The 26,920-nt window shown below is 43.3% G+C and overlaps 2 protein-coding genes and 1 long non-coding RNA gene across 3 annotated transcripts in view; 2 read left to right on the top strand and 1 right to left on the bottom strand.

Moving 5' to 3' along the window:
- The window catches only part of LOC143008627 (uncharacterized), a 36,957-nt gene extending 21,916 nt beyond the window's left edge, over window positions 1-15,041 (bottom strand). Inside the window, exon 1 of the long non-coding RNA XR_012964615.1 lies at window positions 14,776-15,041. This is a non-coding gene — a long non-coding RNA (uncharacterized LOC143008627). The remainder of the gene's footprint in view (window positions 1-14,775) is intronic.
- Window positions 10,134-12,553, top strand: LOC143008577 (homeobox protein Hox-D4b-like). Its single transcript, XM_076160398.1, has 2 exons — window positions 10,134-10,572; window positions 11,200-12,553. The coding sequence occupies exons 1-2, from the start codon at window positions 10,140-10,142 to the stop codon at window positions 11,517-11,519; spliced, it is 753 nt and encodes a 250-aa protein (XP_076016513.1). The 5' UTR covers window positions 10,134-10,139; the 3' UTR covers window positions 11,520-12,553.
- Window positions 15,042-15,480: 439 nt separating the features above from the next.
- mtx2 (metaxin 2) lies at window positions 15,481-18,598 on the top strand. Its single transcript, XM_076160473.1, has 10 exons — window positions 15,481-15,656; window positions 15,880-15,927; window positions 16,013-16,059; window positions 16,157-16,229; window positions 16,479-16,555; window positions 16,686-16,778; window positions 16,911-16,949; window positions 17,071-17,196; window positions 17,277-17,353; window positions 17,615-18,598. Exons 1-10 carry the CDS (start codon window positions 15,617-15,619, stop codon window positions 17,778-17,780), a joined length of 786 nt encoding a protein of 261 aa, XP_076016588.1. The 5' UTR covers window positions 15,481-15,616; the 3' UTR covers window positions 17,781-18,598.
- The last annotated feature ends 8,322 nt before the right edge of the window (window positions 18,599-26,920 follow it).

Genomic DNA, 26,920 nt, shown 5'->3' with positions numbered 1-26,920 from the left:
GAGAAAGAGAGAGAGTCAGAGGAATGACATAGAATACTGTATGGAGGTATTCTTTCTCTTGTCTATGTATGCCTGTAGCATGCATGTTTGTGTGGATGTGTGTGTGTGCAAGTGTGTGGTTGGAAGAGAGACTCATTGATAGAAAAAGAGACCGAGACTGACCTCTGAATCTACTTGTATGTATTATGCATGTGTCGAATATGTGTGTGTGTCTAAAGTGTGTGTGTGTGTTTCTCTGCATCTGCCTGTCTATATCAAACATCTCCATGTCTCTGTCCCTGCAGGACGCTGCAGAGACCTCATGTGCGGTTGGACGTCTCCGAAGCTGAAGGCCAACAGCAGGTTTGTGTGAGCTTCATGCTGACGATTATTAATGAGTATTTAAGGGGCGTTTAATATGAGAAGTATTTAAACCTCAAAGACGTGATGATGTGAGATACTTGCAGATCAATAAATATGGCAATGATTCATGCAATGGGAGATGTGATGGTAATATTAGATGATACAAGCCTATAAAGGGATAGATAGGACAATATGAGCTCATCAATGATTGATATTGGTATTGATTACGTTGCCTCATCTTGATTTTATTCACATTTTTGCATTAATTAGATTGTGATTATTAAACTGCCATTGTCTCAGTATATCATAATAACGTCACTTTGTGGGGGATCGAACGCGTCTCGTGCCACTGTGGATTATTTTGCTTTGATATGTGATGTAAAAGAGTAGGATGGGCGTCAGGGTGTGAGCTTTTACGCCAAAACGGCTATGATCCCAATGCGCCACCAGAGGGCGCTGTTCAGCCTAGAGTCTGTGCCACAATGCAGCGCAGACAGCAAATGTCTGCTAACAAAGACTCACTGGATCAAATACATTTGTTTCCAGCATGAATGTTTAACAGTAGTAGTAACAGAGTATTTTGTTTGTGTTTATATGTTATATGTCCAGTAAAAGGCTTTTGTTTTACGTTAAGGAACAGCAGAAGAGACGTGGAGGGTCATGTTAAATATATAACCTCCTTACATTACGACTTAAGGCGTTAACATGAACTGCTGCTCATAGTTCGTGTCATCAACGGGCCCATTTTACACCCCGTTATGTTAATGACGTATTTGGGGGCTGTCTTCTTTGGTCGCTAGAGGGCGCCACAGACTAGGCGGTGACTCCGACATCTCCCCCCGTAGGCTGACTTATCAACAACCCCATTCAAGCTCGGTTAACATTGCGCGTCTTCCTCCCCTTGTACTCCATTCCGTCGTGCCCAGGGCTCATGAGGACACCTCTCTCTCTCTCTCTCTCTCTTAACCGTTACCTCGGATGCACCTCTGGCAGAGCGGCCTCCCTCCCCCCCTCCCTTCCCCGGGACGCTTTGTCTGGCTGGGCCGTGATTTAAGCCTCAGCAGCTAGGAGGCGTTATTAGGCAGGAAGCCAGGACGGTGTAAATCACGGAGCAGAGTGGCGTGTTGTCTCTACAAACGGACAAGACACGGATTTGATTTTAGCACAGAAATCACACGCTTACTACATGTCACATTGAGACTTTCAGGGCGTATAGTTACAAATCCGCAGTACTACTATACCAATAATAAATGTGCCGCTCCGCTTTTATCTGCTTGGACTTGCAATATTTGTACTTTTTAGTGTTGGATAACGTGGTTTCATGTTTTCATGCTGATGTCCTCAGCAGCCGCAGCAGTGCGAAAACAAGCAAAGCGGTGTCCAGTTTGACACTTACACTCACACAGGCACACACACAGACACACACACAGTGTGTTTGTACAGAGCCTGTTTATGGTTTTATTGCTCCCCTTTTACGGAAATCAAAGCAGGAAACAAATGTTCCAAACAACATTCCAGGAACATCCGGAAAAATGCACCCAGCGTTTAGTCTCTGGGTGTTTTCAAGGAAAAGTCTGCAGGACACACACACACATCCAACAACACTGCGACCACACTGAGCCCATCAGGACACATTTTAATGCTGATGCCACGAAATATCACTTCACGATGATCAACATTATTAGAAAAAGAATGTGCCTCACCCAAATATAGTTTTTGGCCAAAACGCTCTTAACAGAAACAACATGGAAACGAGACACTGTAGCAAATTCATGCAACGCAATTACAGAAAAATGTCCACTTAATTGTTTCCAGAAATATGTCCTGCTGCCCTTCAACGAAGCTAAATCTAAGTACAATTTAAAGAAAATGAATCGCTAATAATCACAATCACTGAAATCTCTCAATTGAACAAATGAACGCAACGTTTTATTAAACCAACAACAGCAAAAAAAACAAAAAAACTGCTAAAGATAAAAGGCTTTTTTTTCCTTTGACGCCATTATCGAATCAAGTGGCTCGCGCTGCGGGGCCTAATAATTTATGAACCCGCGTGGGAGCAGCGGAAAAAAGGAGCACGTGACGGTAATAAAGTGTGTTTTATTGCCGGAGGGTTGACAAGCCCCAAAATATAACTCACACTGAATAGTGACCGGCCGGCCAGATGGGTCTGCTGGCCGATATTTATCTGAAATCAACAGAATGCTCTTTGTGCGGCCGAGGAGGAGCAGCCGACACCGTCCGGCTCCGGCTCCGAACCACGGGATCTTAACCCTAACCTGCGTGCTTTAACGCGAGAATAGAACCCAGCAAGTAAGTGACTCTTGTTTTCATATTTGGCACCGATATGAAGTTATGAGTGTGAGGGGCAGGAGGGGCCGAGGGGGGTTTCCTCAATTAAAGCGGTGGTTTGGTGACCCAGAGGGTCCTTACAGTGACGGAGGAAAGGACGCACCGCAGGTTCAATGTGGTTATGATATTATGGTCTTATTATCGTTTCTCCCCTGCAGCGACACTTTCTGCTCTAATGACCCGCAGACTCTAGTTAGGGACATTCAAAGCGGGTTAGGGGTAAAAACGTCATCACAGATATACAAACTAGACTTAATTTGGAATAAAACGGGTACTTAAAAACAAACATTTTTTCGAAAGGACTGTGAGACCAATATTACAAAAGGAATAAGTCACAGTGCAGATGAATTTATGTGTGCAATTACACGTGGGATACTATTTATATAAACATTTCACTGACTTTTACATGCATGTCTGTCGGATTCCAAATGGGTTACTTGATCTTTGGAATTTTTTTCTGCGTGTGTTTGTGTGTGTGCACGTATATCCTTACTTTCTGAAGCGGCTCAAGAAAATCTGTTCCGTATGTTGGGGATTATCAGGTCAATATAAATCAAAATCTTAAAGTCTAAAAAGCGATAATAACAATAATAACAATAACAGTAATTTCAAAAAGTACATTTTGGTATTATTTATCACAATAGTGAAAACCAGCTTCTGTTGACATTATTTTATATTAGTTCTGCTGATTTGTGGTCAGGCTTTGACTTGGCATCTTTAGGACCACCAGTCGTTATTGTCAAATGTCTTGTTGGCCAAAACGAAACTCAATTCCTGATCTCCATCGCTGCAGGACTGAGGACATGTAAACACACTCGGGGTTACCGTGAGTTATGCCGCTTACTCGGGTTGTTAAAATTTATAGCGCTTCCTTGTTGATGCTGAGCCTCTCGACTGCATAAACAGACGCGAGAAAAGACCAATATAACATCACTTTATATGACAGCGAGGGTTTTTATTATTCCAACCGCAGCTACAGCAGACGCTCAATAATCACATCAGGCCAAAGAAAGAGATACTGGTATCGATCTTTGTATAAAGGCTCAAGCCAAACATTGAAAATATGGTCTAGAGGCCTATTGATAAAATATGAGCCTCGATAATAAATATGTTTTAATCAGAAAGTCCGTTTGGATGACGGGCAGGCAGATTGGATGGTGGCCAAGGTTTACTTTTTTTATTGCAATAGCATTTGGTGCAAACATTTGTTTCGATAAAATCAATAAAAAATGGTGCAACTCATACCTGACATATAGGTCTAGAAATGATCTGCAGATCTACAAAAAATAAAAGATTCAATGACATCATCGCTGAAAATAAGAGACGTGTTTCTGCTGCTTGCATTTAAGCGCAACACCATTTTTCAATGGGTAATTAGGTTCAACGCAGCTTACGCGTGTTTTTCCACTTAGTTAGTATTCTGTAATATTATTGATGTTTTAAAACACCCATATCTTAAATGTCGATGTAAATACTGTATTATATTCTGATTTCTCTGTAACCTTCCATAGCATCGCATATAACCAGGTATCATTCAATCAAACGAAAGGTTAAATACAGCGGTTGATTTTCCAGAGGTTCATTTTAAACCTTGTGAAGTCAATTTACAGTTAGAATACGCGCAGGCCGAGACGGTGTGCGTGCGCGCGGTTTCCCAGGGTTGGAGGTCGCAGTTAATGTCCAAACCGGGTTAAAGCTGCTCTCAGCTCGGCTTTGACCCGGCAGAGGGCCGGGGGCGGAGGGGTGAGCCGGCGGTCAGCCTGTCTAAGATGAAAAAGTGAAACGACCTCCGAAAGAAAAGCCACGTCTGAATGGCTTTATATACAACAGAGGTACATTTAAGATGAAGACAATATAGCTGCTTATATAGGCTGTAAACTTTAGATTTAAGCTTATGTGCTTGTGACCTTCAAGGCCAAGTAATCTTAAAGCGAGGCCTTCCAGTAAAATTACAGAATTCACTGAATATAAATCACAGCTAAGTCTAGAATTATATGTCAAAATGTTATTTATTATATAAGGGAGTTAGAGCACAGGAACGGACCCAGTGATATCGCCTTAGTGTGCAGCCTGAGCCTCAAGAAAGACGACATTAATCCATTATTCCACCAATAATTGATGACGAGGACTTACACAAGAGCGCGTGACATAACCTCGGATACATAACCTCTGCATGTAAGAGTAAATGTGTCCATAAAGTAAGAACACGTGAGGCGAAAAGTTACAAATTAATCAGTTACACCTACAGATTAGGTCATAATTTTCATCGAGTTTCATATTTAAATCCAGGTTCCCTAAGTGTAAATGAGAGAGGGAGAGAGAAAGAGAGAGAGACAATAGCTTAGTGACTCCCGCAGGCCTCGTGAACTCTGCGTGGACCCTCGCGCGCGGGCCCCATGCATGCGTGGCCCCGTCCATGCAGCGCGAGGACTAATGGACCGGTGACGCCGCGGTCAACGCTTCTGATTGACCCCTGAGCGACCCGACGGCAGCTATAGGCTACATTCTTATAGGGAAGAATGCGCTTTAAAAGCCACGGCGTCACTCCCGTTGTTGCCGCTGCCTTTGAGAAAAGAAGGAGTCCGCCAAAGCTCAGGGGCAGGGAGTCCCATTCAGGGGGGGCGCGCTAATGACTCCTGTGTTCAAAACTCTATTTAACTTAAGAATTTGAGTCGGAATCATCGTGAAAAATGAAAGTATCGGCTCGTAGCCCCTTTTTTCCTACTGAAGGCATGGATTAATCGTCCCAAAGTGAATAGATTTCTGCCCAGATCGATGACTCAGCCCTGCCATTTCATTAAGCAGGCAAATCAATAATGAATCAAACCTCACACATCTATAGGCTGCGAAATGAGAACCTCATTGAACAGCGTGTCAGTTGCTTGAGATGGGGTAGAAAAATCTTGCTTTAACAATAAAAGATCCCTAGTTGTTGTTTTTTTCCTCTGTGGTGTTTTTTTGCAAGCCTGCCCACAACAAATGGCCATGGGAATTTTGTCAGTGTAAACACAAAAGTGCCTGCTCCACCACAGGGAAATTGGCCTCTTTAGCAAAACTGGGAAATGTAATACCTAGTATGCAACTGTCCAGTACATGCTTGACAGCTCTAATGTTATTGGAGTAGTGGGGTTGTGTAATAATATCACACTGTTTAGGTTTCTAAAAACAAGATAAGTGGGCAGTAAGACACAGCAGGGGTGGCACATGGGAACCTATGGGAAACTTTACCCAACATGCATTCATTCCAGTGTATTTTGCCTTTCAAGTCAGTGATCGTTAAGAACAAATCTGCGTTTCAGACCAGGCTGGGAAACAACCATTAACCACTGCAGCCTTGCATGCTGGTGCACATTTGCAGTGCAGCTGGTAGGTTGTTTTCTTTACAATCAAGTTTGGCAGGTGAACAGCCATCATTTGGCGGCTCCATTCTGCCCTTACAGCCCAGCCAACTGGTGAAATGGCGAAAGTGACTGGTGTATTTGGAGAACTGCCAAGTGCAGCCTGAAGACAAAACGTTCCTAGCCTAGCCTGCACCTAAAGTTTCAAAAATGAGGTAATAAGGAAAATATACAAGGCTATATGAACAGAAAAGAGATTTCTCCTCAATGCTAAAGGCTCATGAACACAGCAGGACTCTGCGTTTCTGCAAATATTTTACCCTCTTTTAGTTCAAGTTCATTATACGGTTGCCCCTCCACTGTCTTCAACAACCCACAACATGCATTTACAACAAATGTGCTCTGATAACGCAGGTGAAGTTAACCAGTTAGCTGCAGGTGAAATTATCAATCAACTTAAAGACAAATATTTCCTCTGGATATGGTGAAGATCAAAACAAGGGCGGAGAATAAAAGGAGAGAATATTCAAGATAAAGTCACCAAAACATGGTTTAAGTGGTTTGATAATGTTGGTTTGAGTATTGTGGATGTGCAAGTGCAGTTGGTAATAACATAGACAACCTGGCAGTATCATTACATCAGGGACTATTTTCTGGGGGGGATTTTCTGCCAATTAGAGGTCATAAGTTGATTGTCACAGCACGAACAAACTCAGACCAAATCTTGAACTCCCTGCCACCTCGTAGAATAGCTGCCTGCCATCCTTTCTATAAATGGCCCCACATTGCTGCAGATACAGCAAATAACACAGCACCTTTCCACTATAGAGCACACAGCACCCTGTTATAGCTTCAAGCCTCCTTGATCGTGGTTTCAGTTGCTCGTGGTAATTACACTAATGTATCAAAATTAATGTGGTAGACCATAATGAGTTATTGATGTCAAAATGCTACATGATGCTACATCACTTTTAATGGTTTCAATAAATTACACAATGACACTGATTCATCGCACGTTGAACGAAGAGGAACGTGCACGTGGAGGGAGATGGGTTGGGTTGAGTGGTGAGCTTAAGTCCTGTCATGATTTTAGCAAGCAAGCAAGAGAGTAATAGTAACAATGTCCTGGAATCTCTCAATGAGTGTACACGTGTGTCAACGACTGATCAAGTCCTCAGCATGCAGCTATATGGAGCCAGCCTTCGCCTATATATACCCTGTAGAACCGAATGTGTGTGGAGCTGCCTCAGTCACAGATTGGGTTCTAGGGGAGTCTATGGGCGATGACTAATCATCCATCAAACTCCTGGCAAGCAATGGTACAGAATACTGATGACTTTCCATGCCTCTGCTTATTGTACTGATTTTACATTCACTTCTCCAGTTGTGCATTCTTCAACTTTCTTCATTTTTTCTTCACTGCAGAGCCCAGTTATGCAACTGCTAACTGTAAAGCTGAGCACTGAGCAGCTCAGTGAGGCAACGAGCACACAGTGAGGCTAAACAAAATAATGCTACTGTCTCCTGTCAGTCTTAATCCCCTGGGGCTGGTGGCATCCAGTTCACTGTGTTCAAAGCAAAGACATAAGTTTCATTTCCCGTTCCTTCTGCCTTTGCTGCCCGACTGCAGATGGCAAATCCATCTCTCCTGCCTGTACACATTAGGATGTTTTGGGGAAGGATATTGGCAAGAAGTGTCTGTATATTTGCAGACTCAGGCTACACCGAAAGGTTGCTGACACGATGGCTGCAATAATACAGTTGTAGTTTATTAGTGTGTATAAATAAGATTGTTTTTCACAGATTTACAATGCAGGACTGTAAATACAGATGAGTAGATCAGATATGATGATAATCAATTCATTAAACTCCTAAATGTTAATGCTGATGTTGATTACTTTCAATTAAACCAGCAGAACACTGTAAGTTGCCACTTGCCCCCCATACATGTCATGCCTTGCTCAGTGGCACCTTGGTAGTAATTGTTGAAGCAAACGGTCACTCATTGTCATTATACAGATTAATACTGAAGATAAATTCATGAATACTGGTTTGCTATGTAACACCTCTGGTTGTTGGTTGAGGTAGCTGCCTTGATCAACATCTTGGCTGCGGGGACCTCAATTACTTCTTCCTCACCCTTTTAGAAACCTCAGCTTAGAGAACTGTAAGCAGTGTGTTTCCCTAACAGATATCAACTTTGACCTATGACACACTATAGATGTACATCTTTTTGTGTTCATACTGTATGTATTTCTATATGTATTTGCTCTATTGTGTTTCTTCTGCTCTTATTCACAGATTTGGTTTGTTTCTATATCAAACAGTTATTATGTTGCTATAATATGTACATACTGTATCATTTATAAAGCATAGTGCTGCAGTGGTGGCCTGAGTTCAGAGCCTTTTGAAATGCTTGTTCCTGCACCACTTCTATGTGGCTCCAATGCATGCTTATGAAACCACACACACACACACACACACACACACACACACACACACACACACACACACACACACACACACACACACACACACACACACACACACACACACACACACACACAGAGCAGCTATCGTATACAATCTGCTATTGTTATTCATACATTCTGTAGATTTGAAAGAAACAACTTAAATGTGTGATCGCTAAATTCAGTCATTTTGTGTTTAGATTTTATTTTTGTTCGTTTTGAAATGTATGCCGCTTTTAACTTTTGAGCTTTAATGAGTAAATTAAACTCGTTAAGTTTCGTTCAGTCGCCCATGCACCCATGCAAAAATATTTTACCAATAACATGCAGGAACGGAACATTTTACCGTCACTCTCCCTCTCTTTATATTAACATACGGGTTATATCTGAAGTGGTTCACACGGATCTGGGAGGTTTTGGCTCGCCGTCCACATCACAGAGAGCTTCTGCAGCCACGGCCGGACGCTTGGAAATCAAAATGCACATACAAGGACGGATTTATGGTAACTGCAGAGACGATTTGTAGACTTTGGCATAGTAATGCGCTCCAGCGTTCTGCATAGAGATGAGCCCATTTTATAAAAACAAAGAAATATTCACCGTGCGCTGAACACAAGCCTTTCACTCTGTGTGGGGGCTCTAAAGTTTTGCATATTCCCACTTATCTCTTTCACCTATGTCGATTTAGCATCCAGAGTAATCTAACTTCATTTTTTAAGCCCTGACGCAGTTTGTCTTTGGCCAAGCTGCTTTTTGCATCATTTTTTAAGCCCAGCAATGCATTTTTGTTTCTCTCCTTTAGAAGCCGAGGTGGCGGTGGTGAAGGGGGCACCTCGGGGTGACCCCGGGCCTAACAAAGCCAACTACTAGTCACTGTCTGGGAGCCTTTTATCCCATTCTCTTATCGGAGGCCTTTCTGACCGGTCACGTTTTGTTGTGCGTCCTTTGACTCGCCACAAGGCCAAATATGGCCCCGCCGGCACCTCAATATGGGCGAGATTAATTTTTCAGCCCAGGCCATCTGTGTGGGGGTGAAAGCCAGTCAGCTAAAAGTCATAAATCTACAGTCCGCGCTATTCAATAGGTGGCGTGCGTGAGGGGGAGGGGCGGATAGAGAGAAGAGGGAGGATGGATGGATGGATGGATGGATGGATGGACAGATAGATAGATAGATAGATAGATAGATAGATAGATAGATAGATAGATAGATAGATAGATAGATAGATAGATAGATAGATAGATAGATAGATAGATAGATAGATAGAACTTCTGTTTTAATTGGCTGCAGCAGTCAGGTTGATGAAATTAATGATGAAATGATGTAACGTTGTTTTCAAAAGACGAACAAACAACTTATCTTAGCCATTTGCTCCCCGCAAGCAATTCTTCATTAGGCCTATAATGAGCATTTCCACCCCCCCACCCTCTCCTCCTTCAAATTATCCCATTACGTCTGACATAAACAACTGCGATGCGCGGCCTTCCATTGGCTGGCGGCGGGGTCACGTGGCCCGCGCGGCCGTCCGTCTATTTGACAGCCGTAGGATGGCTTGATGCCAGAGGGGGAAAAAGAGACAGAGAGAGGGGAGAGAAAGAAAAATTAGTATTCTCCTACTAGCCTCGCTATAAATCAATCATGGAGTCCTACGTGGTGAGCTGTAAATATGCTGAGCCGCAGTTCCCGCCTTGTGAAGAAGATTACAGTAATTTTAGTGACCAAGGGGGGTATTACAACAACCCCCAGGACAGTGGTAGTTATGGAGGGGGCTACCAGCACATGCATCCCCCTCCGCCTCCATACACACCACAACAAACCGGCTATCAACACTCTTCGCAGGAGAGCCGTCGGGAGGATGCGGAGGACCACTCGGAGCCCCAGGGCGCTTTCCCGGGATACAGGGAAGCGGGTGGCCACGCCAAAGAGCGCTTCGCCGCCGGTGACCTGCAGTGCCAGACCTGGGTGACCTGCACGAAGCCCGCTCAGGTGCAGAGGAAAGCGGCCTACCAAGGCAAGGACAAGCCGCCCATTGTTGTCTACCCGTGGATGAAGAAAGTGCACATCGCCCATGGTGAGATGAGGATTCACACACACACATACACACACACGCACACACATCTTTCTATCACTATCTGTCTCACACACACTATCAGTGTATCTATGATTTCGGTTCTTCACATATTTTATCGTCTTTCTTTCATGCTTTTTCTCTCTCTCTTTCTTTCTTGTGTTTTTGTCCATTTGTGAATGGTGTTTTTGGCTGTTGAGTTATTTATGGTCTCAGTGAGAGGCAGGGAGAATTACAACCCCTATAAAGTTTTATGACTCTGCCGTGGTGTGTGTGTGTGTGTGTGTGTGTGTGTGTGTGTGTGTGTGTGTGTGTGTGTGCGCGCGCGCGCGCGCGCGTGTGAGTACGCGTGCGATTGCGCATCTTTGATGTGCTATGTTAAAATCTAAAAAATAATCGTTTTGGAGGCCTATGCAGTCAACCACAAGTGAAGGTTCACACTCAATTATTACGGATTATTAGTACAGTAACGACCATATTTCACTTCAGACAATACAATGCCTGTGTTTATGTTAAAACTAGAAAAACGTCATGAAATATTGTATTGTGTGCACTAGAGGGATGAAGCATCAGAAGGATAAAGCATCAGAGGGTTAATGCATCAGCCTGTCTCTCTGTCTTTGTTTACAGTGAACCCTAATCACGTGGGCCCGGAGCCCAAGCGGCTGCGGACGGCCTACACCAGGCAGCAGGTCCTGGAGCTGGAGAAGGAGTTCCACTTCAGCCGCTACCTGACGCGCCGCCGCCGGGTGGAGGTGGCTCACACACTCTGCCTGTCCGAGCGCCAGGTGAAGGTGTGGTTCCAGAACCGGCGCATGCGCTGGAAGAAGGACAACAAGCTGCCCAACACCAAAGGACGGAGCAAGAACAAGAAGAGCACAGACAACAACAACAATAATAATAACAACAACGACAGCGACACCAGCGTAAAAGCGGTGATCGCTGTGTGAGAGCCGCATGGTAGGAACAGAGTTTGGCCATGATGGGGTTCAGCATCTGCCGTGTTGGCGCCTTCACGCTCCGAGATGATCCGGAGTGTCTGCAGGCCCGAAACAGCTTTAAAATGTCTTAAATTATGGACTATTATCTATGCGAAAAGCGGAATGTATTTAGCCTGATTTTTAAATATCGCTTTGGTCAGAGGTTCTCCGCTCTCATATTTAATTCATGAATGTCTTTTAAGTTTTACCTCAAATTCCAGATTGTAGACATCCTGCTTGGGCTATATGACGATATTTTAAAGGGAATTCTTTAATTATGCTACAGCATTTTTCAGTTCTCACAAGGAAAATGGCTCTGAGTGAATGAGGAGACGAATGTGTCTCATGGAGAAAACAGGGTTTTGTTTTTACAGGGTAAACACAATACAGGGTTTTTATACTATAGCTACCTAAATGGTGAACTCATTTTTGAATATGCACACGACCAAAATGTTGCTTCCACAAACTGAGAAAACACAACAACCGGGTAGATTTATGACATAAAGGAATTACAACACATGTGTACAACAACCTGCAATAGAGAACCAGACATAATGAGGAGAAACAGTATTTTAACTTTTATTTCTTGCGTAGTCGAACATCCAAAATAAAATAGATTACGTCCGGGCTTTACATTAAGCGTACAAGACTCATTTTATCTAAATGGCGAACGTTTACATGTCTTCGGGGAAATAAAAATAAAAATAAACGACCAAATTGTAGGTTTCCGGATTTTACGCACGATAAATTCCATTTCTACTCTCAGGGTTACATGGTTGCAACGGAAGGAACTTTAAGAAGCGTTTTTTTTTCTTTCATTTTATTAAACACTGAGGGGTTTAAAATAAAAATAACTCTGAAATAGCCAATGTTGCATTTAAAAAAAGAGTTCATTTGTTTGAGTCCAGTTTATATGCTATTGATTCTATACACAGTACTTATTTTGTCTGTATTATTTAGAAACATATTTTATTCTTTGTAGCGAGTATTATCTCTGATCTTTACATGTGTTTTTTATTGCAATACTTTTATATGTGGAAATGTTTTGATAAAATACTTAGATGAAAATAAAACAATTAAAAAAATGCCACAACTTCTAATTATTATATCAACGTCTTGGGTTAGCATTTGGTACACACACACACACACACACACACACACACACACACACACACACACACACACACACACACACACACACACACACACACACACACACACACACACACACACACACACACACACACACAGGAGGATAGATGGCTCTTTCTGGTTATGTGGCGGTGGTGGTCAATGCGTGTGTGTTGGGAGCCACGGACGTGACGTAGAAACATGACTTATAAGCGGTGGACAGGCGTCATTATCGTGTTTGGCTCTCTCTTCTTTTGGCCGCAGAAAGAAGCAAGGAGGTCTCACTCTGTCCAAATTTCCAGATACTATAATCATCATTACAACAGCGCACGAAAACAGGGTTATTATTAATAGTATTACTGGAATTATGACTATTGTGCTTGAGCAAACGCCAATCCACACTTATTCTGGGCTACCAGCTAAATATCCAGCGCGTGTAAAGCGTGATGTTCCGTTACATATGATCTATGACTGCTAACCTATCCAGCCAAGACAAATAGCTGATTCCTCTAATGTTTCAACAGAGACTCTGTTTGAATGTGACGACTTCATCCGGAGGGGAGATCCAACATTTATTCCACAGATAAATGATTATCTATCGTCCTTTTAAGTGTTTGGTTACAGCCTCAGTTAGCTTATGTATCTCCGGTGTCGTGTGTGTGTGTGTGTGTGTGTGTGTGTGTGTGTGTGTGTGTGTGTGTGTGTGTCCGGCCAGAAGGAACATCTCAAACTACTCTGCGGTTGCCTGCAGGGATGACGAGAAGGCTGCTGCTGCTTTTACATATTGGAATCGAATAACATGAGACTTAAGGTCCAATAGAGAGCTGGAGGCTGGTGATTTAATGCGCGTTTGTTTTGGGTTTATTGATATGAAATAGTGGATATGACTATTTTACAATGGAGAAAGTCTCCGTCATCTAATTCTTATACGAGTTTTACGGATCATTTACGCACAGCGTGACATTGGGATGGAGCATTTTCGGCTACACACACACACACACACACACACACACACACACACACACACACACACACACACACACACACACACACACACACACACGGGACAGCCAGTAATTGGAGGCTTCTGCTCGAGACGTGAAATGTGCAAGATCCATCACCGCTGCACCGCCATAAACCTGAGCAGAGAGACAAAACCCCCAAATATCCACTCGACCAAACGCATCTAGACGCCGCAGTGCTGAGTTTTATAGATTTGAGCCGCGAACACACTCGTCTGGCTCCTTTGTTGTGAGTCGAACCGTTCGGTCGATGATTGCACCTTCAACTCTTTGTAGGAAAACGAACAAAACAAAACGATATTTTTCCTGTTTTCACATTCAGGGAAGTTATTAGAGAACCTGACGACAACAAAGCGTCAAACTGAACTAAACAAACAAAGTGATGGTTTGAATTTGGTTTCATTAATAATCCCAAATAGCGCTTTGCTGAAAAATATACAAACATTTACGCCTGGGCGTGTCCATCATAACTAATAATTTATCTAATTTCAAACTCATCTCTTTGTACACGTTGAATTATGTGTTTGTTTCTTTTCTTTTTACAGCGTTGATATTCTTAACATTACAGTAGAGCAGCGCCGCCCCCTGCCGGTGCTATCAAGTACCTGCAGTCTGAAAGATGACAGATTTCCTGCAGCAAAGTCATTATTATTACAAGGAATAGTAGCCAATTGTAGACAGACGGCGGGTATTCTGCAGCTACTTCTTGGTTGAAAAATATTACCGATGGTGATCACAGGCAGTTATTAACTATGTAGTCTACCTTTGTAGTGTCTGTTTGTTCATAATCACAAATGAGTTTAGATGAAATGATATGATGCATGTAGGATCGGATTTAGGATGAAGCGTCAGAATATAAACGGAGGAAGGCAAATACTGTACCAAACCAACCAGATATCAATGTAACCATGACAACAATGACAAGCAATCCAAGAATCCTACTGTGCCAACCATGGATTATTAGACATACACACTAGCCAAAACCAGCAAGCCAGCAAATCACAACAACAGCTTTTAATAACTGACCCCATTACAAAAAAACCCCAATGATAATAGTAAACATTATGACTTACAGTGAGTTGGTCTTGGGCTGGTGGGCAGTTGTGCTTTCCTGTGACGTCACGTGAGGGAATCTTTCGTAGGGTGCATATGTCCTTCGGTAGTTTCTCATAAAAAACAGAGCGTTTCAATCCAAACTGAACACGGAGAAATGGCGCTGAACGTTAATACTAATACAGTTTAGCTTTGTTAAGAACTTTCATTCTGTTTAGAGTTCTTCGTTGGACGTTGAGCTCGTTTGGCTAGCTACAGGTGTGGGAATGCTAATGACTCAGCGCAGGTATGCTAACAGGTGTACAGACTGAGCAAACAGAGGCAGCGCGTTGATTGGCTCGTTCATATTACAGCCGGCGATTGATTGGTGGATTCAGCGCATGCGTATTTGAAGAAAACAAACCGGTAATCAGAGAAATATGAGACAAATGGATGTGATTGTAGAATAAGTCGGGTCACCTAAAAAATTAAAAAAATACTAAAGTCTGGACCACGGTGACTAAAAAATGGCCACGCCCCTAAACAGCTTTTAAATAAAGATGCGTCGATTTAAATCACCGACCTCAGCAAAAACACACACACACACACACACACTCGCACACACTCGCACACACTCGCACACACTCGCACACACTCGCACGCACACGCGCTGAATACTCGATTTCCTACATTGATCCAACTCTGTGCCTGCGTAAAGCGGAACACAACAAGCCAGGCTACGTTTCCTCTCCGGACATTAAACGCGGGCGGACCACTCAGTAACAGCCGAACGAGCACTTGCCCTTAACCTTGCCTATAGAGGAAATAATTCCACCATTGATACACATTTTGACTTCGTAATAATAACATTATAACGGCGCCATGTCTCTGGCAGCGGAGGCCTTCATGTCGCAGATGGCAGGTGACGTTTTCACTCAAACAGCAAACCGCAAAGTGCTGCTGTTGTTACCTAAACAGGCTAGCTAATGTCAGCTAACACCTATTATACTATTAGACTCAGAGCACAATTACGTGTCAGCGCGTGATGTTACGCTGTTTATCGTTATTATTGAAGTTTACGTACGATATATGTGTATTTCACCGTGTGTGTATGTGTGTTTATGTGCGTGTTTTGACCCCGACAGCTGCTGAGCCCTGGCCTGAAAATGCCACCTTATACCAACAGCTGAAGGGTAAGTGTGTGTGAGCATGTGTGTGAGAGAAATGTGAGCACTGGTGTTTGTTTGTTTACTCTGCTGTTTTTGTTTTGTTTTATAGAGGACCAGATTCTACTGTCGGACTGTGCTTCATCTTTGGCTGTTCAGGTAAATCTGTGTGTGTCTGTGTGTTTTTGTGTGTGTCTGTGTGTGTATGTGTGTGTGTATGTATTTCTCACCCCGTCTGTCCCGTCTCTCCCTGCAGGCCTACCTCAGGATGTGCAGTTTGCCCGTCCAGGTGGTTTGCCGAGTGAATGCCGAGTACATGTCGCCCTCTGGTTAGTACACACACACACACACACACACACACACACGCACACACACATACAATTAGTTCCACCTTCCCTTTTCCACCTCCCTACGCTTTTCCTAGTCTAGTTCCAACACCTGGACAGTCATTACACGAGCATTACAGTACAACGTCCCCTCTGTAAATCTAAAGTAATTGTGCTGATGTTTGCTCTGCCTCCTGTTCTCTCTCTCTTCCTCCTCTCCTTCCTCCTCCTCTTCCTCAACTCTTTTTACAGGTAAAGTTCCGTTTATCCATGTTGGAAACCAGGTGGTGTCTGAGCTGGGCCCCATAGTCCAGTTCACCAAAGCAAAGGTCGGTGACACACACACACACACACACACACACACACACACACACACACACACACACACACACACACACACACACACACACACACACTCAGTCTCTCTATCTCTCACAATCTCTCTCTCTCTCTTTCCAGGGTCACTCTCTGAGCGATGGGTTAGATGATGTACAGAGAGCTGAGATGAAAGCATACATGGAGTTGGTCAACAACATGCTGCTGACTGCTGAGGTACACACGCACACACACGCACGCACGCACGCACACACACACACACACACACACATTCGATACAAATAATGAGCCAAAATCAATCCATGCAGATGTTGGCACCTTCACAGTATATTCTCCTCTCCTTTGCAGTTGTACATCCAGTGGTGTGACGACGCTACGGCTACTGAGGTGTGTGTGTGTGTGTGTGGGTGTGTGGTGTGTGTTGTGTGTTGTGGTGTGTGTGTGTGTGTGTGTGTGTGTGTGTGTACTCACAGCTGCAGTTTTAGCGTAATGAACCTGTTTCCTGTAGATCTCCCGCCCCAGGTACAGCAGTCCGTACTCGTGGCCTCTGAACAGCATCCTGGCGTATCAGAAGCAGTGGGAGGTTCGCAGGAAGATGAACGCCGTCGGCTGGGGCGGCAAAACACTCGAGCAGGTGTGTGGGTGTGTGTGTTTCTCCCTTTGCTTTTTACTGAATTATACGTTATACTCACTTCTGTCTTGTGTTTGTTTCAGGTGTATGAGGATGTGAGTCAGTGCTGCCAGGCGCTCTCTCAGAGGCTGGGGACTCAACCCTTCTTCTTTAATAAACAGTACGTACTTTTCCCATCTGCCTGCTGGGACACAGGAGAGGAGAAAGATGAGACATGTGGTGCTCTGAGATAAAATTAACAGATTGTTGCTGATCAATAAAGGGTTATCCCCAATATTGAGCTCCCTGCAGGCTGGAGAAGCTTCTGAGAGTGGATTAAAGCTTTTGAAGACGAGCTAATGGAGAAGTAAAGCCATAAAATGAGACACTTTTACGGCTCAGCTTATTAGTAACAAAGCGTGTGTGTGTGTGCTTCTTCCAGGCCCACTGAGTTGGATGCGTTGGTGTTTGGTCACCTGTTCACCATCCTGACCACCAGACTGACCAGCACCGGGCTGGCAGAGAGGATCAAGAGCCACAGCAACCTGCTGGCCTTCTGCAGACGCATAGAGCAGATGTACTTTGAGGAGAAGGAGAAGAGCTCCTGAAGGAGCAAAACAACACTCCACCCCCCACTGCACCGCCCCACCCTAAACCCTGCACCCTCACCTGGTCCCCCCATTCTCTGTACATTCACTCCTTCCTTCTGTCATTCCCCTACCGTAGCATCATATCACACGTGCCCCGATTCTTTTCCCTTCTCTCCTGTTGCTCCTGCTTGTACCTTGTCGCCGTGTTGCTCGTAGTCCTGAGGAGACACATTTTAAAGAGCCTACAGTATGTGTGTAAGCTGTATATACATATAGAGCAAACATAACCAGGAAAGGAGCTCTTTGCTGTCTAGTAGTATTCCTACAAATACACTTGTATCATCTAAATATATTCCCAAGTTGAATGCACTTAAGACATCAAAATGTTTATACTGGTGGAAATGGAAGAGTAATATTGATGACAGGAAGGTCGGAGGTCAAGGTCAGCTGTTAGGAGGCACACACGGTTAGGAGGCACACACAGGTTCACACTCGTGTACAGACACAGTTCTTTACATGGTTACATTTTAAGTTCTCCATAGTGTTAACATCAAGCTGCATTTACAGACGGACGTTTTCATCACAGGTTTGAGTTGTTAGTGTGTGTGTGTGTGTGATACATCCGTCACTGAGAGGTCACATGTCTCTGCCTGAGCTGGATGTAACACTAAACAGTCCAAGCCCAGTAGGAAATGCGAGGCAGCGTCGGTCTGAAACCCCAAAGTGCTTCTGTACAAACACGCAGCATTGGTTAAGATTATGTGATTTATTCCTTTGTTTTTCCACTTGTTTTGTGTGTGAATGGGAAGTGCCTACTTAAATAAAAGAAACGCATACAGAAATAAAGGTGTTTGTTTTGATTTGATTGATTTGATTCTATGATAAGATTGGTTTGAATCAATCTCAACATAAAGTTCACTCATAACTCACTATGAGGAAGTCTCTTGGGTATGGTTTGGTTCACACTGGGCCGTGTGTGTGTGTGTGTGTGTGTGTGTGTGTATTTCCGTCTTGGACCACCTCACTTATAACGTCTGATCACCTCTGTCTGCCCCCCCGGCCCAGATGTTTGTCCATCTTAACTAAAGGACAGAGCGTCTGGTTTGGTTTCCTGTGTGGTCAGAGCTTGACCTTTGAACTTCCAGGAGCTGACGAGCATCATGAGCGATGACCCGCGAGGGCCAGTCAAAGACCGTTCTGAGGACATCGACCAGACAGCAGACAGACAAACGGACAAGGAGAAATAAACAGAAGGACGTCTTCCTGCTGCAGTCTGGTCAGCAGGTCACATGACCCCAGCCTCAGGCCACCAAAGACCCCAGACTGAGTTCATGCCTTTACACTTGAGCTTTAAGAGCAAACACAAACTGAAATGAGGGAGAAACCGCTCTGAGTGATGTGCATTGATGTGTTTCATGGTGTAATCTTTGTACTCCCAAAGATTTCAGGCGCTCAGTTCAGTTTGAGCGATAAAATTGGATATAAACAACAAATATAATTAGGAATTGACAGAAATCCATAACAAGCTGAATAAATGCAGAATTCAGTTTGGTTTGTCTGTGTATTTTGCCTGTAAGAACTCGTTGCCTTGGTAACCTTTATCATCCTTACCTAACACTGTTTTGGAATGAGGATGGACGCAAACGACAGAGGCAGTAATGTCACAAAATTTCCACAGGGAGGCAGCATCGGGTTATAAAAAGGCTCCTGCTTAGTTTAGTGACGATGATGAAGATATTCTGTTGTAGAGCAGAGAACCATAAGCTCTTTTTTGATACGGTAATGAAAGACCTGTGCTAAATTTCAATATGGATTTTAAAATAAATTGGAAAAGGTATCAATGAATTCCATTTATTTAATTCTTATTACATTTTGAGCCGAACACCTTATTTTACTGCATACCTTCTACTTTTGCCCAGTGCAGTTTCACTTGTTTGAGGAGATTTTAGTTATATTAGAACATAAAATCACCACAGCAGGATATCGAAACGCTTGAATCTTGAAATTATTATCTTATCCTCGTCTTCTTTGCAACCTCTAACATGTGGAGTGAGTTTATCAGTTGAATCCTAGTATCCAGTGTCCAGGAGGGCTGGAAGATGTTTGCAAACCTCAAAACTTGGGTTTGTCTGAGCCTAAGAGAGTCACCCAAAGGTCCTCATAAGGATAGAAGAATACGAGTGTGTGTGGTGTGGTGTGTGTGTGTGTATGAGTGTGAAGGGACCTCTGTGGGTGCAGTGATGGGATATGGCAGATTCTACAACACAACCGGAGGCTGATAATTACACAGCCTGATTACCAGAGAGGGAGCGAGAGAGTGTGAGAGTGTGTGTGTGTGTGTGTGTGTGTGTGTGTGTGTGTGTGTGTGTGTGTGTGTGTGTGTGTGTGTGTGTGTGTGTGTTTGAGAGAGAGAGAGAGAGAGAGAGAGAGAGAGAGAGAGAGAGAGAGAGAGACGGTATCTGGTGAGTCTAGTGTGTGTGATAAAACTAATACAATAAGTCTTCTCTGATGCAATGACCCAGCACCTCCAATCCAATTTCACATTAACAGGATCAGTATGACTTCCAGGTGTGTGTGTGTGTGTCTGTGTGTGTGTGGTCTGCTTTTGTGTGTATAAACCTGTAAGCTTGTGTTTCTCCTTTCATCTGTGTTCTGCACGCGATCAACTCAGATGTCTGAATGTTACTGTGTGTGTGGTGATATACCGCAGATATGAGAGGAATAAAGAGATTAGCCGTGTGCCGATAATCCTGTTGTCTCACACTCTCACACACGCACACACACACTTTCACATTTTACCTTTTCATTTCCTCGTCTTGGATAATCATCTGCATTGTTTTGTTTAGTTTCGTTCTTTGTTACACACTCGCACTTTGCTATTGATGTTGGTCTTTAGTTCAGCCTGATGGTGGCGCTGTAATGATGTAATTGTCCCAAGTCAGACAAATGTTTTATCTTGTTTTGACTGAATGTGTTGCCAGAGTTTGGTTTAGTGAATCAGTGAGTCTACAGTATTATAACCAAATGTTGAGCATGTTTGCATTGACTTCACATCAGTCAACCAGATGGTGGTGGTGTTCTAACAGTGAACCTTTGCCAATGACCTCTGAACCTGATGCAAGAAACTTGCAAAACTTCTGCCTGGAGGTGAAACCTCTCTTTCTGCCAGGACCATGTGTGTTTTCACCTGGAAGATGCTGGAACAAAGAGTTTGATCTTTCTGTACTAGGCTCAGAACTTATCAATCATGTGATATTGAATTTCGGCTTATATATGTTATGCATTGAAGAATGTAACAAACAAGATGCAGGGAGGAGAAAAGCGTTTTTTCTGATGGAAGTTTGGAGAGAACCTTCTGGGTGTTGTCAGAGTGTGACATTTTCACGCTGTGCAGCATTTGTGTTTAAAGTGACCCGATAGGGGAGCGAACGGTTTCAATCAGGGAACGCCCAAGAGAGAGAGAGAGAGAGAGAGAGAGAGAGAGAGAGAGAGAGAGGGAGAGGGAGAGGTCGTGCGACGCCACATGTTTTAAATGTTAGTTAATGCCGTTGAGCTGTAATCTGAGGTGTGTTTCATTTCCTGAAGCTGTCACTCTTTCCTGCGATGACCTCACTCCGAGTGTGTGTGTGTGTGTGTGTGTGTGTGTGTGTGTGTGTGTGTGTGTGTGTGTGTGTGTGTGTGTGTGTGTGTGTGTGCATATAGGCCCTATACATGACTATAGGGCGTAAGTGGCCTCAGAGACCCCAGCACCAAGTAATCACACACACACACATACTCCTAGAAATCTAATGACCATGGTTAACGTATAGCGCGTGTGTGTGTCTGGGTGTGTGTGTGCATTTGTAAAGGTTGAATGCGTGTATATGTGTGCAGCAGACTAAACATCGTGCTGCATTGCTTTTTTTTACTGATTAGAGGTCGTTCGTAATGAGACCTATTAACTTCAGACCTTAAACACACACACATACACACACACATACACACACACACACACACATACACACACCTGAAAGCTTCATTCCAGGCTGCATGAGGCAGGACATACGTGGTGTTCATGTGTGGTGTTTGTACTTGGTGTTCAGTCAAAGGCAGAGGACGGTGTGAACGCAGTCTTCAGCTAAAAGGTGAGTGAGCCAAACCTTTAAGCCGTCGTCATCGGCACTAGCATCTACTCTACTGTGTTTTATATTGCCTCAAATGTTGCATGTGTTTTGTGTTTGTATTTTTGGCTTAACTCTTAATTAATTCTGCTTTATGGCGTTTTGTGAATGTTTTATTTACAAAAAAGCAGGAATCAAAGTGATGTGTGCTTTGTTCCTGAGAAAGGTATTCTGTGCCTCCATTGTGTTTTAGTGTGTGTGTGTGTGTTTGTGTGTGTGTTCGTGCATTATATAAAGTCTTGGGTTATGCTCGCAGCTGGAACAACAAAGAAAGAGAGAAAGTCCAAGTACTTTTCTTACTAGAAACATGAGGGAAAAGCAGAGAGAGAGAGAGAGCGAGCGAGCGAGCGAGAAAGAGAGAGAGTGTGTGTGTATTTGTGTGTGTGTGTGTGTGTGTGTGTGTCTGGGTGTGGAAGAATGTGCTTCTCGTGTACATGTCTGTGAGAGTTAATGCATGTGCAGACCCCCCAGTAAATGTCACTCTCTCTCTCTCCCTCTCCGCTCATCTCCGCATTAAATCAACATTCGGCCCGGAAACGTTCATTATGGTCCACATGTGATCACAGCAGCTTGTTGAAGTTCTTAAAGCAATACTTATTATTAATGCTTAATACGTATTTTTCATGAAATGTCGTGATTTCAGGTAATTTTTGTTCAAACCAAAGTTCCCTGATATTATTTTCTGAAAGTTAAAGCACGTTGGAGAGTATGGGCCTTTGCTTAATTTGTCCAAAGGTCTTTGAATGATCCCCTGTGGATCCACAGAACATGTGGGGAGAGTCTGAGAAAGCTCCTCTACATTTCATTACATACTGAGCTTTCCTGTGATAATTCACCCCGAATCCAATAGTTTGGATTATTTCACAGCTTTGGCCTGAAAGTCTTACCATGCCTGTACTTGCTATACTTGCATGTCTTTCATCGCTTTGTGTCTTCTGAAGATTGTAAAACAACGTTAACACAAAAGTTGTTCAGAGGAGAGCGGACAAGCTTAAAATCCACAAAAGCTCTAGAGAGCTCGTTTGTACTCCAAACACAAAACAAGCCGGAGGTGCTTCGCCGAGGCTTTTAGGTGTTCACTGTTGTTGTTGATGAGGATGATGATGGCAGCTGTCACTTTTTAGATTCACCGCAGCGTGAATCGGAATCATCATCTGTCACGTACCCAAGGACATCTGGATACCTTCGCCAAACCCATCGCTCGTCTGTTCCGTTTGCCCCCCTCAGAATTGGGTGGCTGTCAAAAAGCAGCTTGTTAAAATGATGCGTGTGTGTATTGTGTAATTTCGTGCGCACAAACATCAGATTAATTGGAAATATGAAATGATCCACGAGACGACATTTAAATAGACGGCGAAGCAGCGGAGGCTCTGGATGACTGACGTTTGCTAAGTCTGTCGCCATAATGAAACGTGCTGAACATTCTAAGCTTTTCTTTCATTTCTTTGACATTTGACCAGAAAAAGAAAACATCTGAGATACTTTAAGTGTGAAACGTACAAAACCTGCACTGCCAATTTGCTGTATTCACACTGGGAATTGAACCTTTCACTTTGACTTGAAGCTATCAGAGATGCTCCTGCCATGTTGTCAAACTTTTCACACACACGCACACACACACCCCAACGATTGCCAACTAGCCAGATCCTCTTAATGATTTTAATGTCATTATTTCCATGGCAGATTAATGAGGGCTGTTTATAGCTCATTAATCCATATTGGGTTGAACTGCAGATTAATTTGTTAATCAGCATCAAATATGACTGCTGCCGCCGGCCACTGACTCAAGCCTATCCTACGTATGTGTGTGTGTGTGTGTTTAGTGATATTAAGTCATTATCGTCATTGAACCTAGCTAACATGGCCTTAGGACATCAGGCTTGGGTGTGAAGATGCAATCCCCCTGCTCCTCTTGTCTGCCCCCTTAATCGTCACACATCGTGTTTACAGTAAGAAGCGGTGGAATCTGCCTTTTCTTTCCCCGAGTAGCTTCATTGCATTTTTTCCACCCAGCTTTGTTTATTCAGAGATCTTTTTTCACTGTGGCTCTACTTCACATTCAGGCATTTCTATTCTTTTCCTCAGTCCGTCCATTTTTGGTCAACAGGCTGCTGGAGTTTAAGGGCTGTTGCGGTTTAACGGCAGTCACGGTTGAAAAGTTTAAGAGTGCGAATGAGATTATGAACGGGAGAAGCTGCACAGTGAGAGAGCTTTACATTTTATGAGGAAGGCTAAATATGGACGTGTTTACACGTCTCTGAAGGCCGTCTACCCTTCCATTTATTCATCAACCAACAGAGGCTGCAAACCTGCATACTGGAACTCTATGAAAGCTTAGATTTATATTTGTGAGGTAACAGTTCACAAAAGATCTGATCTAAAAACAATTTAGTCTCCTAGAGAAGGACACCGTGTCAGAACCCCCTTAGAAATAAATGTCATTTGCTTAACAAAGCTGCAATTGATAGGCAATTTCCATCCAAGGCTAATGCACAAAAACACAGAATTATATAAAGATGATGAGCCAGTAAGTTTATTCTTTCTACATTTCAGCTATAATCTTCAGCATTCATGTACTCGTCCACCGTGCTGAATTCAGTGACATCGATTTTGTGCTGCTGACCACTCGTCATTCTTGACGTTGAAGGCTTAACTTCATTCGACCTCAGCCATTGTCTTTTATGTGCATTGGACTAAATCACATTTCCATCATTGCGGTGACTGTGATTCGACGCTCATGATAATGTGGATATCGACATTTTCGTCTTCTATCGTCAGATGTTGCAGAAAGCATTGCCAGTCTTTCGCCAGTAGATTTTCACTTCATTTGCTTAGATATCCCGCCAGTTTGACTGTTTGATGCCCTATAAAGGATGAAAACAAAGACCTCGTGCAGGAATTAATCATCGTATTCCTGTTGTTTGTTAGCTTAACCTGATCACAATCATCTATTTTCTCATGTTTTCCGGGTATTGCTGCTTATAAGAAGTGGGGGTGAACGAGGTGATGTGGGGACTTCAGGCTAGAGAGGCAGACAATCAGAGAGAGGGATTTCCTCTAGCCTCGGCACTAAGCTGGTGTTCCTAATAACAAGCTTAGACCATCTCGCTGCGCTTTAAAAATACCCCCCCCCCCCCCGCTCGCATCAGCATGCACACACACAAACAAACACACACACCAGATGCTGTGGTTGCCTGGTGTAAACTGTGACACGTTGAGGTGCAAGATGAAAACATTTTTTAACCTTTACATGAACTTTTCAGTTTCTCCCTGTGGAGGAATTTTAACAAATCACAACAAACACATTCAAGCAGGAGGAAACAACGTCCGCCTGGACACACTCTCACACATCACAACTGATTGCAGGGTTGAGGCCGGTGTGTGTGCTTGTCTTCAAGGGTGTGGGTGATTGATTGATTGATTCATTTTGATTGATTGATTTAAGTTGTGAGATAATTTGTGAAGTGCCTTTGGTCCTTATGAACCTTGTTAAAGATACTAAAGACAAATGCAAAATTTTAGAAAAGACTTGAAAGCACATTTCGCTCCTTAACTTCTGGGTTGAGAGTTTAGCTGCTAACTACAGCTTTGGCTAACTGTTAGCTACCGTACTTGGTAGCTAAAATGTAATATTACTTCAAAGCTGATGTATCTACACAACGGCGTACATAAATGTTTAATGCTGGACATCGTCACTGAAGGTATGGTTAACAAAATGTGTTGTGAAAACTCTGGTTGTGTGTAACGGGGTGGTTTATGCGTTTACATTGCATTACATGCGTTCATTTAGAACCTGAAGTGTCAAGCTAACATCAGCCTGGACCAGATTTCCTCACTGGACATGGTTCATGGTCTTAGTCTGACAATATCACACTGCTTTTGTACATTAAAGCATTGCAAAGGGAAAGAGAAGCCAAAGTAACATGTAAATCTGTATGTCTGTGCCAACTCAGGCCTCAGACCCAAACACTCAGCATGCTCATCAAATCAACATTGACATTTTGCATGCTGATAAACTTGCCTGCCGGCGATTTCGCTCACTAAAAATACCGCAAGAAAACAATCGAGCCAACTCTTATCAAGCTCCACCTCGGGCTGTTTTGGCATCATTGCCTTTCCTGTTACGTATTCGTTAACATGTCCGCACACCGAATTCCCTGGACCGCCATGACGGAACAAAGGAGAGAAAGAAGGGAGAGAGGAGAGGGTTTAGAGAGATGGGGAGAGGATTTAGAGCCTGTGAAAGTTTGGACTGTCAAAAGCTCTGACGCTGTTTATGTACGAGAGGTGTATGCTGGTATGTGCCACTTAAAATTCCACATTTGATTAACATTTGCTTTCCCTACAACAGAAATTTCGAGCCGAAAATGAAAATCTAAATCATTACTGTCACAGATTAGGTGGAAAGTCCTTGGGAAGCTCTTTCCTCTGGGAGCCGTGAAGCTCCAAACATCCTGGCAGCGAGGCCAAGATGAACAGAAAAGCGTGATAGAGTGATTCAATTACGACGGCAAAAGTATTGTCTTCATTATTAACATTGGGATTGCTAATAACCAAACAAACAAGAGTAAATCACAAAATATTACAAAATAAAGAAGGGAGGACGGGATAGGCAGTTTTGTAAAGGAGAAAAAGATGAGACTTGGTCGATGTCGGATTGTAAGGAGCTTCCGAATCTCCATCCCGTCTCCTCTGACTGTCTGACAGTCTGTAATCCTCTTCAGTCCTTCATCTGTCAGGGGTGAATGGCTGAACTCAATGTTTGTGTCTGGATTTGAGACAGAAATCACAATAACGTCTAACCTGAATCCATCAAAATATAATCTACTTATGTCATTTCATTTTTTGTCAGCCCTAATGTGATTTGCTCAATATTATTCCCTTCTGCTCTGTTGTATTCTGTGACCTAAGCGTGGGAATCCAGCCAGTGAAAAGGAAATCTCAGCAGTTCTCCGCTTGTGCTCGTCAAGTTCACCGAATTGAAAAGAGGAACATGGT

Source organism: Genypterus blacodes, unplaced genomic scaffold (assembly GCF_046128005.1).
Source record: "Genypterus blacodes isolate CSIRO-AG114 ecotype Tasmania unplaced genomic scaffold, CSIRO-AGI_Gbla_v1 ptg000105l_1, whole genome shotgun sequence".
NCBI lineage: Eukaryota > Metazoa > Chordata > Actinopteri > Ophidiiformes > Ophidiidae > Genypterus > Genypterus blacodes.
This window is presented reverse-complemented; position numbering and strand designations above follow the sequence as displayed.